We start from the raw sequence: 17,080 nt of genomic DNA on the forward strand, positions 1-17,080 counted from the left end.
AGTAACCTTTTAATTATAACATTTATCATAATTTCACTTTGGCTGGTATAGAGTTAAGGTTTACAGGGATAATGCTTATTGTTAATGTCATCCACCATCATCCTCAGAAACCTTTTTTCTTCTTTAATTCAAATTATAGACAGAAGTGATACACACTACTTTCTATAACAAAATTTACACAGGTGATAGCTGACTAACAGTAATTACTATTTCAGCTTTCAACTTACAATGTTGCAACAATTTTTACAATGTCTGGTTTAATATCACCACAGGCTGTCAGTTTGTTCCAGTTCTTTTGTTCTCCAATGTTAAAATATAAAAATCATTGAATCATAGAATGGCGTGGATTGGAAGGGACTTTAAAGGCCCTTCCAACCTCCCTACCACAGGCAGGGACACCACCCACTAAATCAGGTTGCTCAGGGCCTCATCTAACCTGGTCTTGAACATCTCCAGGGATGGGGCATCCACAGCCTCTCTGGACAACCTGTTCCACTGCCTCACCACCCTCTATGTATTTCTTCCCAGTGCCTAATCTAAATATCCCCTCTTTTAGTTTAAAACTGTCCTGTCATTATCTGATTGAGCAAAGAGTTGATCTCCATCTTTTTTGTAAGTCCCCTTTAAGTACTGAAAAGCTGCAATGAGGTCAACCTGGAGCCTTCTCCTTAGGCTGAAAAGCCCAGCTCTCTCAAACCATTTTTTGTAGGAAATCCTACAGTCCTCATACAAAATCTTCCATCAGAATGGCTTAGTCTTTGACAAGGCTAGCAACAGAATACAAATGCTACTCCAAAGACTTAATTTAGTTTTTCTGCTCTGATCTTCTCTATTTTCATGGATACCTCTGTATCTTAATCATCTCCTCAACTTCACCTTCCAGTCTTGGCAGTATTCTATTTTTAATGCCTTAAAGAAAGTTATCACTTTTAGCTTTTCTGTCTCTACTAAGATTCAGTTCTACAGCTTCAGGTTTAACAGCTTCATTTATACTTCTATTTGACCATGTTTTAGGAGGTACATTTTTACTCTGAGTGCAGTGTCTTTAAGTAATGTTTAAACCACTTCCAAGCTGCTTATAGCTTCTTTTTATCCCCTTTTTAACTAGCTATTACCTGTCTTTTTGTAAGACTGCTTTTGAAATTAAGCATCAGTGTTGTATCAATTTATTTATTTATTTTTCTTTATAAAAGCAATTATGAATATTGATGAAGCAAATTTACAATTTAATGTGTTAGTAAAGTGCAATATTAGTGTACTAGTAGTTCTATTGTACTACTTTAAACAAGATAATGTCATATCAAATTTGAAAGAAATGACAAGTACTACAACATGGAAGTGTTAGAAAGTAAAGCATTGCAAACAATTAATCTGACACTACCAGGAAATACAATTTTCTCCCTGATAGTTTTTAGTGCCTCTCCCTTAGTTCATCTCTCCTTTTTTATTTTTTTTTTTTATTTTTTTTTTCATTTCTCTCAATCTTTTTCAGGAGTTTTTCCATAGAAAGCTTTCACTGAATTCTAAATATTGGATTTGCCCAACTGTTTTGAATAATTAACCAAGTATCAAAATGACTGTAGTGCCAAAGCGCCAAAGTGACTGCAAATGCAGTACAAGTACATGCAATGATGTTTTATTGTAATTCCCATACAGTACTTCAAAACAGTTATTGCCTTGAAGAAAGACAGCCGGACGTTCAAAGTTTTGTCCTGTTGGCAGAATTTTTAATGAATGTTTTTATTCTTCAAATATTTAATATCAAGTTCATTGGTCACATTAAATTTTTCTAGTTGTAAAGCACAAATGGTGGCAGAGCTGCCTATTACTTCAGTGACTAAAAAATAAATATTACATGAGTGTTTGCAATACCAGTCTTCAAATTCCAGGTATGGATCTTTCATTATTAATGGTTGCTTATAACTAGAAAGCTAAACTAACATCTCCAATGCTGAACTGGATTGTTGATATAAGAATATCAAGGTGCAGAAGGGTGACAGAAGAATGGTATGATGGAAAGACCTTGTTTCCATTGCACATAAACTGATAAGAAATAATGGAGAAATTAGCATGCTATAGTGCAATGCTATTTTCACAGAGACTTGCAGGGAAGTAATTTAAAACCTTTTCCATGAAGAGACTGTTTATTGTTCAGTTATCATAATGACTACTCTGCCACTACTGATGTTTCACAAATGAAAGATAAGGCAGAACAACAGTTGGCTGAAGATCCATGGTAACAGAAAATTCAGCTTAAATGGATTCTTAACCATTCTGTGGATTTCAGAGAAATGAGAATAGAATCTAAGTTATTCTTTCTTATCCACATTTGTTCCTGTCAATAGTAGAGATAAGAGCAGCAATAATGTATTTCTGTTTCCAGTGATGACAGATAATGTTAAAAGTAACAGCTGCCTTGAGTGGAAAAGGTGACTTTTCACTCTAATTTTTGTGAGAAGTAGCATACATTTTTCACTGAAAAAACACATAAAAATACTTCTGGCTATACATCTCAAATTAAATGTTCTTTTAAATATTCTCTCTCTCTATATATATATTTTTTTGGTATAGAATCCTTCATGCAAATTCATAATGAAATGGCTAGTCAAGTAGTATACCTTTGAGAAGAACTGAAAGGGAAAATCTATTACTTACTAGAAACCATTCAAATTTTTGCATTATATTAGTTTTGAATATAGCATTATTTTCTCCTAAGTCAACAAACATTGTTTCATAATCATTTAGTATGTTAATATATTTTACAGTCACTCAAAAAGGATTGATTCTGAAACATTGTCTGGTGTTTTATTTTCCTTCTGCAGGTCCTCCAGTTAATGTCACATGCAACATATTTATAAACAGCTTTGGATCCATTGCAGAGACAACCATGGTAAGACATTTTACCTCAAACAATGTTTAAAGTTTAAGTTAAAGATATTTAATGAAGTTAAAAGCAAGCTAAGACTTCTCTTCAAATGGAAAATAAATAAAGAAGGAAATCCTCTTCTGCAAACAGAAACTGAGAACATTTAACTTAGCCATTGATTTTTTTGTAACAGAAAATCCATTATCATACTATTAAACACACATTAAAAAAAAAAAAAAACAATGTTTTTATTTTTAGTTATCCATAGGTCTTATTTAATAGTTGTAGTGAATTCATTATTTTCAATTAGACAGATATTAGTTTCTATAGTGTTCCACCTTTCTAACCTCAAAAAGATCCATTCATTAAGTTATTTTGTTAATTATATTTTTACAGTTCTTTACATACAGTACATATGGGGATGTATACTTAAAAACAAGTTCTTTTATAGAACTAGTGCACAGAGATAATACAATAACTAAAATGATTAACTGATATATAAAATTTAATTATGAATTCTATGAGTGGGGTAAATATAAGTGGACTGCAGAACTTTTGTAAATATACTTAAAATATTTCTATTAAAGAAAGGCAAATGATAGAGTATAAAAAGACTGGAGATTTGAAGGACATAATGAGACTGAGAAGTCAAAGTCTAAAGACAGCAAAACTAAATATTGAGCTATGAACTGACAAGAACAACTTGGACAATTCTATCTAGCAGGTGAAACATATCTGTTAATAACTTGGATCACAGATTTACCCATTAAAAGTTGGTGAGAGAGAAGTTATATAGGTTCTTTCTCCATACAAGTGCCTCACATATTTTAAGGAAAGGCAAATAAACATATTTGAAAATATTTATAAAGTGATTTGGGGTCAAAACGGGGTCAGACATGATGGAAGAACTGTGGGAGTCTGTAAGATCCAAATACAGCAAATGCTCTGAAATCTCAACAATTTCAATTTCAGGGATCAGGATATATACTTGGAATGACAGAACACAGGCCAAAAAAAGATTGGTCTAGCCAAGAATATTAATAAATAAATAAATAAATAAAAGATAAAATAAAAATATTAACCAAAAGCCATTCTTCTGATTTACCAGTAAGAGCAAAAATGAAAAGTTTAAATGTAACCAAGGAGCCTTATATAGGAATTTAATCCTATATTATATTATATTAATCCTATATTATTATTATATTAATCCTATATTATATATAATTTCAATTCTGATATTGAAATATATAGGTCTTCTCTATCCAAAGTGATACCCAGAGTGATATCTTTACATGCCATACAATATAGTGGTAGATGATACTGAAAGAGGAAGGCAATTTTTTTTCCACGTAGAAAATTACTTTAATTTGTATTTCAGTATTTCAGCTTGGGTCCCTTGCCAGGCTGCAAATCCCAGATTGACATGGTGTCCAAGGAGATTTATTCAGGTTCGATCAGAGGATTAAGCAATGCCCACATGATTAGAATAGCATTCCACAGCTACTTTTTAATGGCTCGAGCATGGGGTCAGCAAAGTACAAAGATCCAGCAAAAAAAATCACTCTAAAAAGGATATTTTGAATATTGAAGTTGTTACCATTAAAAAAATTGTCCTGAATTTAAGATGAAGATATTTCAGGTCACATCTCAAGTGCATTTTCTCTAAATAAATAAATAAATAAACAAACAAACATTTCTTTTCAGTACCACTTAGTATAAAGAAATTAATAAATAGCATAAATAGTTTTAATAAATTAAAACCAACTTGCATTATTTTAAAAATTGGATCTCTGCATTCTTGAACAAATATCAATTCACTGATTTTTTTTTTTTTTTAATGTTATTATTTTTTTTATACAAACTATAAAGAAAAGAGCTTAAATAAGTAAGAAGTGCAAAACATGACCTGGCCAGTAAGTGGTACCTTGAAGTCTCTACGGTATTTAAAACTAGCAGCAGAATAATGGGATATGCATATAGTGTACATGTATTAGTTTTAAAGAACAGAGAGTACATCAGCCCCTGCCCTTCGCTGTTTACATAATTGTTCTTTGCAGTGTAATTTCACTTTGTTTTACTCACTGATGACCAAAATCTCTGAGCTCCCTCTGCTGCCTTAGTTATGCATAACATAGTGTTGGTTGTTTTTTTTTTAAAAAAAAAAAAAGATTGTCAGTGTGCAATGCGATCTTACAGTGTGCAGCATGAACCAGCTTTACTTCGAGAATTCTCTTGAATCCATCCACATCCATTTACTGAAGAAGCTTAATGTGACTTACACCTTTAAATTGGTTATTTCTTTATTTCTTTTTGTTTCACAGCTATTTCAGCTTCTTAAAGTCTAAGTTATGGTTATAACTCTTATAACTATAGAATCATAGCACCATCTAGGTTGGAAAAGATCTTCAAGATCACCAAGTCCAACCATCAACTGAATCCCATCACTAAACCATGTCCCTAAATGCCCCATCCACATCTCTTAAATACTTCCAGGAATGGTGTCTCCACCACTTCGCTGGGCAGCCTGTTCCAATGCTTGACCACTCTCTCAGTGAAGAAATACTTCCTAATGTCCAATCTAAGCCTCCTCTGGCTTAACTTGAGGCCATTTCTTCTCTCCCTATTGCTCCTGCAACCTTTCTTCACAAAGCTGTAGAGAGCAATGAGGTTTCCCCTCAGCCTCCTCTTCTCCAGACTAAACAACCCCAGTGCCTTCAGACACTCCTCATAACACTTGTTTTCTAGTCCCTTCACCAGCTTCATTGCTTTTCTGTTGAGCACACGCTCAACAACTCAATATCATTATAGTGAGCAGCCCAAAACTGAACATAGTATTTGAGGTGTGATCTCACCAGTGCTACATACAAGGGTCCAGCCTTGCCAATTTGTCTATGTTACTGAGCCAAATGATAGTATGTATATTTATATGTCTGTTTCAATGATATTCACAAAGGGAAAATTTTGCACTCATTCTCTAGCCAAATGAATTTTTACTCTTTTGCACATATAAATGAATAGGTCCAGTCCATTTTTCACTTGTTGGTACTATTGTTCTTTTCACCTACAGATTTAGAAATCTTAAAGATTCGCAGAATATTAACAACATGTGGAAACCTAGAATAAGATGACCTTTTTTGCATGATAGCACTAAATTAGTAGCTGAAGTTTTTAATTTAAGATGAATGATGAAATATCTAAGCATACATATAGATGAAATATGTAAGCTTACAACTTTAAAAATCTGAGAAAATCAGATTTTGAAAATCTTTAAAAATCAGTTAGTTTGTTCATGTAAAATTAGATATATATTGGCAATATGGAAACCAAATCCTACAAGAAACCATATAATTCGCTTATTAGTTCACTGGAATTTAAATTTCAGCTTTTATCACAACACCCTCAAAAGTGCCTTACAGAGTTTCTCTTAGCAGCTCAAGCTGTGCTCCATTTCACTTTGCACTGTATAGTCTAATGCAAAGAGATTTCCTAATTGGTAAAAGCAGTGTTAATATATACTGCTGGCAGTTACCAGTGGAAAATAGAAGATATTGTTCAGTCTTATAGGATGAGAATAATTTCAATGGCAATATTTCAATGGCAACATTTTAAGCTACAAATGTTCAGAGACAAAATACTGAATACATGAAGCAATGACTAAAGAACACTTAGTGAGGCTTTGGGACAGATAGTAGCACATAAAAAAAGCCTACTTTGATTCTAGTAAATATGACTGACCAAATTCCTTAAGATTTTCTAAGGTTTAAAGTCAGCAACACATTGATCCTAATGCAGCAGTACAGCAATATTTACTAAGTATGTGTTAATATGCTTAGTACGAGGCATGTTCTAAAATTGAATTGAAAGAGACACACTAAGACACCTAATGGCAAATGACATCAGTGCAGACAATTAGTATGTTAAAAAGCATATGTTTGTTATCTGTTTCTGCCACATTTCTGCTGATGGGTATTCTTGACTCAGCCTGAAAAGACGTGTTATCCTGAATGTTGTCAAGAAGCAGGTGACATATCTTTCTGTTCTCCAAGTAATAATGAGATTATTTTACATCTACAAATAAAGCATACCTTCAACTAAAATTAACCTATTTTTAAGCCATTATGATCACTCCCTTCATGAGTCACAGCTCTTGAATTTCTTAAATCTTTCATCAAGTGAGCATTTCTCTTTATATTCTATTGTACCTGTTCTAGGTCATCTTTAAACAGAATACTTGAAACATGTTCACTTGGATACACTGCAAAGCTTAATGATGATGTTTTACCAAATACTTTTTCTAAAATAAATAACTTAGTTTATTATCTCAAATATGTTGAAATATATGCCTTCCTTTGGTGAAAATACATTGAAAGTTTCTGCGTAATGGATATAGTAATGTGTTAATACTGAAGTGATTGGCAGAAGAATCTACTTTGTACAATTTTTATTGCAGATGAGTGAACATGTAATAAAAATTACCTCACACTTTTGAAAAACAAACACAACAACAAAAACAAAAACTTATTTTTCACCATATTTGATGGTTAACTCCCTTCTATCAAGGCAATGATTGTTGACTTGAATCAAGATTGTTCTTGTATGGACTGAAGGTGAGTTACTTAGCATTCTTCCTTTTATCATGAACTTTCTTCTAGAATTCTGAGCCTAGGTCATGGAGTCAGGAGAACCTGACATCTTTCAAGTTCTGCCAGGTCTGCAGCTTTCCAGTTTATTACATGACCAGACTAATGCATGCAAATCCCCTTGCTGAACCTGCATTCCAACCAGATGGCATCATATCTGCTGTCCCTGGATGCAGCAAACATTTTCCATAATCTATGGAAATTCTATAAAATGTAACTATAGTATTGTGTCGTAAAGAGGGGTTGAATTTGCTACTTATCCCACAGGCTTCTTGGCTACAAAACATTTGAAGTTCCAGGAACTAAATTAAACAAAACAAATAAACAAAAACCAACAACAAGAGCAATAAAAAAGGCATACTTTGCAACCCTGGATGTGCTTCCTAACTCGCAGTGTAGGGCAAAAAGTTGGGTTGAGGCTTATCTATTAGATTATGATATCAAGGGTGCATGGTGACTGAAAATGGAAAAACAGTATGCAGTGGTACAGGACTAGTTTATTAATAACAAGACCAGTTGGAGCTGTGTGTACAAATATGAGGGTCCAGTATCTGATTTACTTATATAAACTGACATAGATGGTGCAGCAGTAGGATGGGTTGGTAACAGCTACACAAAAAGGGCCAGTACAGATGATACAGCACACACATGTTATCAGGTACCAATAGGTGAAATTCCAAATCTGGAAAAATCTGGTTCCTTACAAATACTGAAAATCATCCTTACCCAAACTTTGGGAAATGAGGAGAAATAGTTGTACTGTGTTTTATTTCCTGACCTCTGGGAAGGTTATGAGAATGATTGTTCTATTCCATACCTTTTCCTAATGTTTTCTTGCTCTGTTATGAAATAACTATACTCCTGTATATACTCCTCTACTCCTGGCATCTGTAATTTTTTTCCTCAGAAAATAACTCCAGCCTTTTCAGCTCCTTTTATGACTGAAAAAATAAAGGAAATGTCAATTTTTTACTTTTTTCTTCCTTTGAAGATTTATAAATGATTCAGTAGAAAAATAATAGACAGAATTTGTGTTGGATCATTCCAGAACTAAATTCCAGGAATCTGAGCAGCAGATGGTCTTTTCTCTGAAGAAAATATCATTGATTGTTTGGTTTGGTATATGTTTGGACTAGCAAAAATGGTTGATTAAATTGATTTCTAAAAAGGGCCAGAAGCTTTGTTTTTGCTAGAATTTATGGTCTTTGCAGAAGTTGGTGGCAGACTTCTTTCCCTAAACCCTCAAGCCAATGGCTTTTAAACTGTTTTCAAAAGAAAATTTTCAGGGAGTTATTAGGGAGAAGAAGTGTTCATTCCTTGGCGAGTAGAGTGCAAACATGTTATTTGAAAAACAGGTTAAGTTACAGAGATGATTTCCACATATTTCACATTTTTTGAAAACCAGTCTATTCAACATGGATGTACAGGAAAACAGAAATGTAAACTATGAAGAGACATGTCAGTAAAAAATAAATATATAATCTTGCCTTTATAGAGATCAACTGTCAGTTAAGTTGTTTGTCACCATACAACAGCAGCAAACCAACCCAAGTCCAAGTGATGGGTTTATTTCAGATAGCATCCTGAGGCCACATTCTGCTGAATGCTCTGGAGATAAATTGCAATTGTATCTAACAGCATAGTTCATTTCTCTTAGAAAATAGTGGAAAACAGCAAGGCCTTGTTTTCAGGTCTCAAAACCTGCCCTTTCTCAATAATCTTTCAGTGGTTTATGAGGAAGTGAAATTTCTTTAAGAAACAAAGTAATTTCATGAACTTAGCATCTCTATAGTGACTGTGAATTTACAGTTTAGAATAAATGATACTGTAAAGTAGATTGAAAATGCCATGTACATTTTTGATGGCTTTAGATGAACGTACTACCATAGAGGACCCAATTCAGTTGCTAATGTGCATCTTCAGTACTAATGGAAATTTACAAATGATGCAAGAACTGAAAACAATTATATTCTGTGCATGAATAAGCCATAGCTGTGAAAATATCATAAAAAAGTATCTGCAATGAAGCATAAGTTCAAACAAGTATTTGGACTGACAGCAGTCATGTAATGGGCACAAGGAGAATAAAGGAATGGTACTTCAGTGAAAACAGATACCTTAGAAACAGAATTTAGAAGCATAATATACCAGAAGGTTTCCACAATTAAATATTAAGATTGCCATTTTAGTTGTTTTGATTTGATTAAGCTGTATTCATTTTTATGGTAGTGACCCACATACAATTTGTTTTTACATTATCCTGGAAGAAGATGAATTGGAGTAGGTTTTGTATTTATCCCAAGGATTGGCGGCTGAGACCAGCCAAGTTCTGTAATGTTTTGTGGAACTTGGAATTGAAATTCAATGGGATCTTAATGAAAAATAGAGAATAAATATGAATCAGAAATAAATACTGCTGGTTTCATTTAACTTTCCCTACTGATATAAACAGATCATCTGAATCTTAATACCCATTCATAAGAGTGAATTATAACCAATTTCAGACCTGTGTGGTATGGTCAAGGATTCCAGACAGAACTGTATTAATGTCAACAAAGAGGTAATATTTCATGTTTCCCAACATGCAAGAACTGTGTTTCTACAGACTCTGATATATGTAGAAGACAGGCACTCTGAGCACATGTATTGAAGCTGCAGGTGGAGACTTACAAAAGGTTTTCTCATTTCAAAGCAGACTGCTCTTTGTTGATCCTATTTTTATGGTGCCTGAATTTGTAGTTCCACACACATAAGTGAAATTACTTTAAGAAAACTGCATCATAAAGATTTTTTAAAAAGTAAGCACTGACAAGCAGGTTTTTTTCATTCAGTTTGACATAAGACTAAAACATGATACTTGAACATTGGCATTCTTTGCCGATACATAAATCAAAAAACAAATGTTTACATTAATTAACAACAGCACCAACAGAATGTTGAACACTGAATAAAATCCCCAAGATTCTTCATGAAAAACAACTAGTATTTTATAGTCCTAGTTGTCACACAAAACCTCAAAAATAATCCACTACCTCTAGCTAGTGCTGAAAACCGAGCATTTGTATCCACTCATTTGAGTTCAGCATCCACAAAATTCACATCTCTCATCAGCTACGACCAGATGCACACAATATCTACCGCTTTGACATCTTAGTCCTTGGAGAAATTCAAATTGTGTGTACAACCATCTATACCAACTTCATGCACCAGATCTCTAAATGTGTTAGAATGAGTCAGCCACAGTTTGTTTCACATGTGTAGGGAATTGGCAGCAGTGATAGCCTTACACTTGTACACTGAGCCATGTTTTCTTAAGTCCTTGTTTACAATAAGGAAAACTAGCTTCACCTATTTTTACTTCACTTGCAGAAGAGACTGAACCTAGGCCTGCAGTGGCCTTCGTACTCCAAGCATAGGAAAATCATGTTCCGGGTCTCCAAATCTCTCCTGTAATTGGTCTGTTTTATCTAAAATAAATATTTACCAAGATAGGTATTATAATCAGCTCTTCAGACATACCACAGAAATACATTGCTCATTCTCTCTGATCCATTTGAACAAATGTTCAATTTTACAGAACACTTTGTATAATGCAGAAAGATCAAATTTTCTGTTTCCCTATAGACACGTACTGCAGTTAGTAGGAACAACGGACTGGAAAGGATCACTTGGATCAGCAGTGCAGGCCCTTGCTTCTGCAGACAATTTAGCTTTATAATCCCATTCATCTGTTCAAATGCTGTCTAAAAGCCAAAAGGCTTTTTCATATGCCAACCGTCATGAAAGGTTCCTCCAGAATCTCTATCTCCTCACGTCAAGGGAGACTTAGCCTTTAGCCTGTTTTTGTTTTTTTTTAGATCCCATGTTTACCTGAATCCGTATGATCTTGTTCTAGAAATGCTGGAGAAAAGTTCACACCTCCTGTTACCTCTTAACCTATGCTTGCTTCCTCTTAGTCTCTTTTCTCTGATTGCTCTTTTCACTTAAAGGAAAAACTATGACTTTAGCAGCACTACTGCACTGTGAAAGCATTACTCCATCCCCTCCAATATTTTCTTCCTTACTTTTATATTTCTATAATTGTCATTTCAATCTGTTTGAATAGTAGCTGTTAGGCTAGCTGCTGCAAAAAGTCCATATCCTGCATATAGTAATTACATTATCCAGACAAAGCTGTGAAGACAACTAATCTCAGTCACTGCTGTGGAAAATCTCAGGACCTGTGAAAATAAGATTAAGGCATCCCTACATAGCTCCACTCATGCTGGATGAGGTAAGCTGTTTATAAAGTTTCTTATTTTGTTGCAATAGTACAAGACAATCCATTCAACCAAGGTTATGTTTGTTTAACACTCATGACATTTGTTTGATTTCTAAGGACACATAAAAATGTAAAGACTACTACAAAAAACAAACAAACAAACAAAAAAGGTAGTGAGAGACCAGGCCAAAATAAAACATTTTTCAAGCATCTTGACTATAAATGACTCGATGCCTCACAATGTGTATTTTGGTAATGGAAATCAATCTTATGATATATGGGGATTTCGCCTTTACCTCCCATTAACTCTAATAGGAGTTAAGTCCATAAATCCCTTTTACTATCCTAATAAAATACTAATACTATCCTAATAAAAGCTTCTCCCTCATTTTTTGCATGAGCCTGCAATTTACTAACACTTAGTTTACAGAAACAAAAGCTATATTAACTTTAAAATTACTTTAAAATGAACTTAAAGAAAATAAGGGATTTTCAAATTGCCATATTTTCCTAATTTCTATTCTTAAGTAGTATGTGTGTGCTGGAAAAGCTCTCCAGTGTAAACACTTTACATGAAGCATATCTTTGAAATTCTTTTCCATGAATAAGTTTGAATTATTCTGGCATCATTTAAAAATTCAGTTCCATTCTCACATATTCATTTGATTTTGAATACTTGGCACTTCATTCACTCTGGGTGTGAATTTTGAATTACAATAGCCAAAATAATCACTCAGCATGAAAAAGCTGTGCACTCAGATTTTTTTAAATATATCATACCCACCCTGCAAAAACATAGCCTAAATAATATCCCAAAAAGTTCAAACCGTTTTATAATACTTTACAGTTCAACAGTAAAGTAATACAACATATTCAACAAACTTGTAGGAATGTTTTCTACATAGTCTTTATGACTTTTCTTCTTTTCCAAATAGTGTGCTACCACATGTCGTTGTCATTAACAGTTGGCAGAACAAGAGGTGCTATAAAAATGTGATCCAGACCAATTTTCTCTAAGTGCCAATATGATCACAGCAAGATTTGGGCTGATATGCATATTTTACTGACATGCCCCTCCCTGTGTCGTTATTGGCATTGCAACCATGGTGCTAGATTTTTATTTTTTTTTTTTAATTCTCCTAAATTCTATTGCCAATTTATGCAATACTAAACTCAGCCTCTCTGAGACAGTTTGGTTTACTTAACAGTGTAAAATAATCCTTATGACTTCAGAATCTGTGTCGCTTATCATGTAGTCCTAGCAGTCCCATTCACCTCATACAGCACAGATATTGGGGTTTATATCTTCTCTTGTTCCCAAAATAGTTTCCATTGTCCCTTCATCTAGTTAACTATTTTACACAGGAAGGGCCACCTTCCATCTGGATTCATAAGATGTGTGTCTCTGGATAGGAATCTAGGGATTCCCAGCTTACTCCATCTCTCCAGACTGCAGCTAATCCTACCTCACAGTCTTTGTTCCTCTGCCTCTACTGCTCCAGCTTGCAGACGATTCACTTTTTTCAACTCCTTCATACAATGCTTTCAACACATGGAAGCCAACAGGATTTAGCTCTCCACAGCTGTAGCCTTCTTCACAGTTTATAAAGTTCCTAACTGGCAAGCACCGACAAAATGTTATCAAACCCTAAGGGCAAATTTAATCCCAATCTTCCCCCCAACAACAAAAAAAATAAATAAAAAATAGCTGACTGCCTCCTCAGGGCAATTTCTGTGAGAGACTGTGAGCCGGTGTGAACAGATATTGATCAAATACTTTATCACAATCAAGAAGATATTGAAGGTGAATTAAAAACAAATGTACTGAATACACATCACTTGGAAAAAGTGTGTATTCACCATTATTTCTTTACCTTTTTAAATGACAGAACACTAACGCTCAAAAGCACTTCTAGCAAATCTCAGTTTATTCCCTTGCTTAAGAAAACAAGCATTTACATTGTCTGATCTTCTAGTGAGCAAATTTATTTTTATTAGATTTCCAAAAGTAATCTTATAGAAACATATGAAAGCTAATTTATTGGCATAACAGGCTTAGTTAAAGAAGAAGATTTCTAGAATGCTTTCAATTATAAACATTGCATGCTAAAATATGTGGGATCTCTCACAATCTCCTTTTCAGTTGCTCTATTTCTATTTAGAGATTTAAATTGAATGAGGATTTAGCTACTTGACTTAGTAGGATTGAGGGGATAGAATACCAAAATTTTCAAATTTCTAGGCAGTACAATGTTATGAAGTTCAGCTTCATAAAACTAAACACATAAATTTAGGTTAGCAAAACAGAAGAAAAATGTTTCAGATTTTTGTCGGTGACTGTTCTGGTATGACTGTTTGTATTTGAGGGTATTTGAGATCTATGAAAACATGATTAGGATCGGCTTGTCAATGGTTCTCCTCCACTTCCTTCCCCTTCAATGGGCCTAGTGGAAGCCTGTGAACTTGACATGCCTCATCAGCAATGTGTCTACTCTTTCAATATCATCCTTCTCCCTTGCTACTTATCTAGACCCACACACACTTTTTTTGCAAAGGTAATTTCTTCATTAAAGGAGCAGATTAGTAAATGGATACTGATTGCAGTTCGTGTCTTTTCATGTTCTATTTAGTGGCCTAAGTGCATTTAGTGATTTTTTATATGGCCTTAATAATCCCTGTAAATCCCTAGGACAGGTGGACATGCCATAGGATTACAGAAGACATGCATCTTTCTGAACCAGCAGATAAAAAGGGAAATATCTTAGGGGTTTTCAAATGCTATTAGATGTCTTTGTGTAGACAAACAGATTGTTCCCTTTCTCTTCAGTACTAGTACAACTAGTTCAACTCCACATTAACATTTATGTGTTGCTACAACATCATTGTAGAACCTCTAAAACAACATGATTTTCCTGACAGAATTCTTGGTGCACATCATGCCTATCAATACATTTAAAGATGACACATATCTAACAAATTTTGTTTAAAGTTAGAGATATGTATCTGTAGTTAAACTTCTGGACTTAAGCTAGTTCAGCTTTACCTTTTATTTTGCCCTATTTACCTTACTCTAGACAATGCCATATTTAGCTCCCAACAGTTGGAAGACTGAGGGGAAATTTAGTATGGAATTCCCAAATTACTCTTTGGTCCTTTTTATTTCCCTGGGGAGGTTAAAACCAGGATGATTATAAATACATATTTTCAGTGAAGATTTCTACTTTTATTCATTCAGCCATTGAAACCAGTCATATTCTAAGTGCTAATGTATAATATAAATTAATAATAACACAGAATATGTAGCACCAAAAAGTCATCGGCAAATGAATCAGCTCAGTAAAACTCAACTTTTCACATGGAAATAAAATACCTTCTGGTGATGAAGCAAAAGCATCCTCAGGGACACATCATTTGCAGAAGAAAAAATATATATATATATATTTAATATATATATATTTTAAACCGCGAACATGGCAAAGCTCAACAGAGTTTTAGACCATGATGTTTATTCATGTAATTGGCATGTCCATTTTCATCTAACCCCTTATACAGCTGCTTGAAAATGTAAACATTTTAAAAACCCCTGAGCTGAAGCTTAAAACCCCAGTTACACTGAAAATTTGCAAAATGTGGTTTTAGTGTAATGCATTAGGAGTTGGGAACACACAACTTCCATTAAGAGTTGAAGACACAATAGGAGGTCTGACCAAGATTATTACATAGCAGTTTAGTACTGTATTAGATTTTTTTTTTTTTTAAAGTAAACAACCTAGATGTTTTGACTTTTGATATGACAATTATTTATGAGAATATAAGCTTAAATCTGTCCGTTGCTACTGATAATAAACCAAAACAAACAAACAAACAAACAAAAACAAACAAGCAAACAAAGTTAACTAAAGCTGTCCATTTTGTAATGTTTCCATCCTAAAACCTATGGAAAATAAGTAGATTTTGTGGAACACTGTTGAATTCAATAGATTTTGAATGTTTTATAGTACATAGAAGGAAGTTAAATGCTAACAATCAAGGATTCCTTACAGAAACTACTTCTTTTTAAGCTGTGGATTGAATGACAAAGATTGAAAGCTCTATTAATAATCATGCTGTAAATGACCCATACTTTCAGTAAGGAAAAGACTGAACTAAAGTACTGACAGAACAGTTCTTATACTCCAAACCAAGAGCCATGATGATGAATGAGATATTCAACCCAGCAGAAAAGCAAGCAAGCTACATTCATCTGTCCCATGCATTAGCTGAACGCATATCACTTCAGAATCTAAGACTGTGAAAGCAGGTGACAAACCTAGAAAGAGCATTTGGTACACTAGTAGTGTACATACTTATTCACTGAAGTCTAAACTTTATTTTTGAAGGGGAATCTGAGAGCTCTGATACTATAGGTAGTAATTTCAAAGTCATAGTTTCATTTAGTTCTTTAGCAAATGAGTTTTAGTTCTATTGACTTAATTAGAGTGCTGCTGGGCCATTATTGGAGGCAAATTTTGCAAATAAATTAGACCAAATTAAAAAAACTTTAAGAAAATGATTCACAGGACACCCCCACTTAGTTTTGAGTGTAAGAAAAGAAAACCCAGTAAGAGTATAACACTTCTTTTAAAATAAAATTTTTTAAAGAACATCTTAAAATCTGCTTTTATACACCCATGGATGGAGATAGAGATAGCTCTTCATCCAAAATCCACCAACAATCTTCTTTGAATAGCTCAAATAATTTCCTAAAGCTTCCTGAAATCAGAGGCAAGTTAGCCCTCACCCAAATCCCCAAACCATCTGGCCTGTCCTACTTAATGGAGGGGGTAAGAGCACCCACCATTTTCAAACAACCATAGGATTAGAGAGTTTTTATCCAAGAACAGATAGGCCTTACTGCTCATCCTCAGCCTGCAAGGACTCAAATTGCCAACAAATTGCTTAACCATCATTGGGGGAGGACTAGACAGAAAAGCTCTGCATCTCTTTGCATAAGGAGTTGCATATTTCTCCTTATATAGCAAAATCAGAAGAGTCACAGGCTTAGAAAGAAAAACTGCAAGAGGAAGACTTCCTTCTAAGGCCCATTGATGAAGATATTTCATTCTGAGGGAGAAATCCTACAGTGCTGGAAATTTCACCAAGCTGCTTCTTATTAAGAAAGTGAGGAAGTACCCCAGTACTCCCAGACTGACTCTGGGTTCTCTGTGGTAAAAGCAGTAACATCACGCTTTGTTTTATCCAATCCCAAATTCAATTCTGGAAAAAGAGCTTCTACCATGGAATTATTCCAGGACCAATCATCAAGAAGATTCA

At 34.1% G+C, this 17,080-nt stretch overlaps 1 protein-coding gene across 2 annotated transcripts in view; it reads left to right on the plus strand.

Moving 5' to 3' along the window:
• GLRA3 (glycine receptor alpha 3) overlaps positions 1 to 17,080 on the plus strand; it is an 86,228-nt gene that overhangs the window by 25,793 nt on the left and 43,355 nt on the right. For both annotated transcript variants that reach the window (XM_032186703.1, XM_032186704.1), the window contains exon 3: positions 2,823 to 2,890. In XM_032186703.1, coding sequence (XP_032042594.1) covers positions 2,823 to 2,890 — 68 coding nt within the window. The remainder of the gene's footprint in view (positions 1 to 2,822; positions 2,891 to 17,080) is intronic.

This window comes from Aythya fuligula, chromosome 4 (assembly GCF_009819795.1).
Source record: "Aythya fuligula isolate bAytFul2 chromosome 4, bAytFul2.pri, whole genome shotgun sequence".
NCBI lineage: Eukaryota > Metazoa > Chordata > Aves > Anseriformes > Anatidae > Aythya > Aythya fuligula.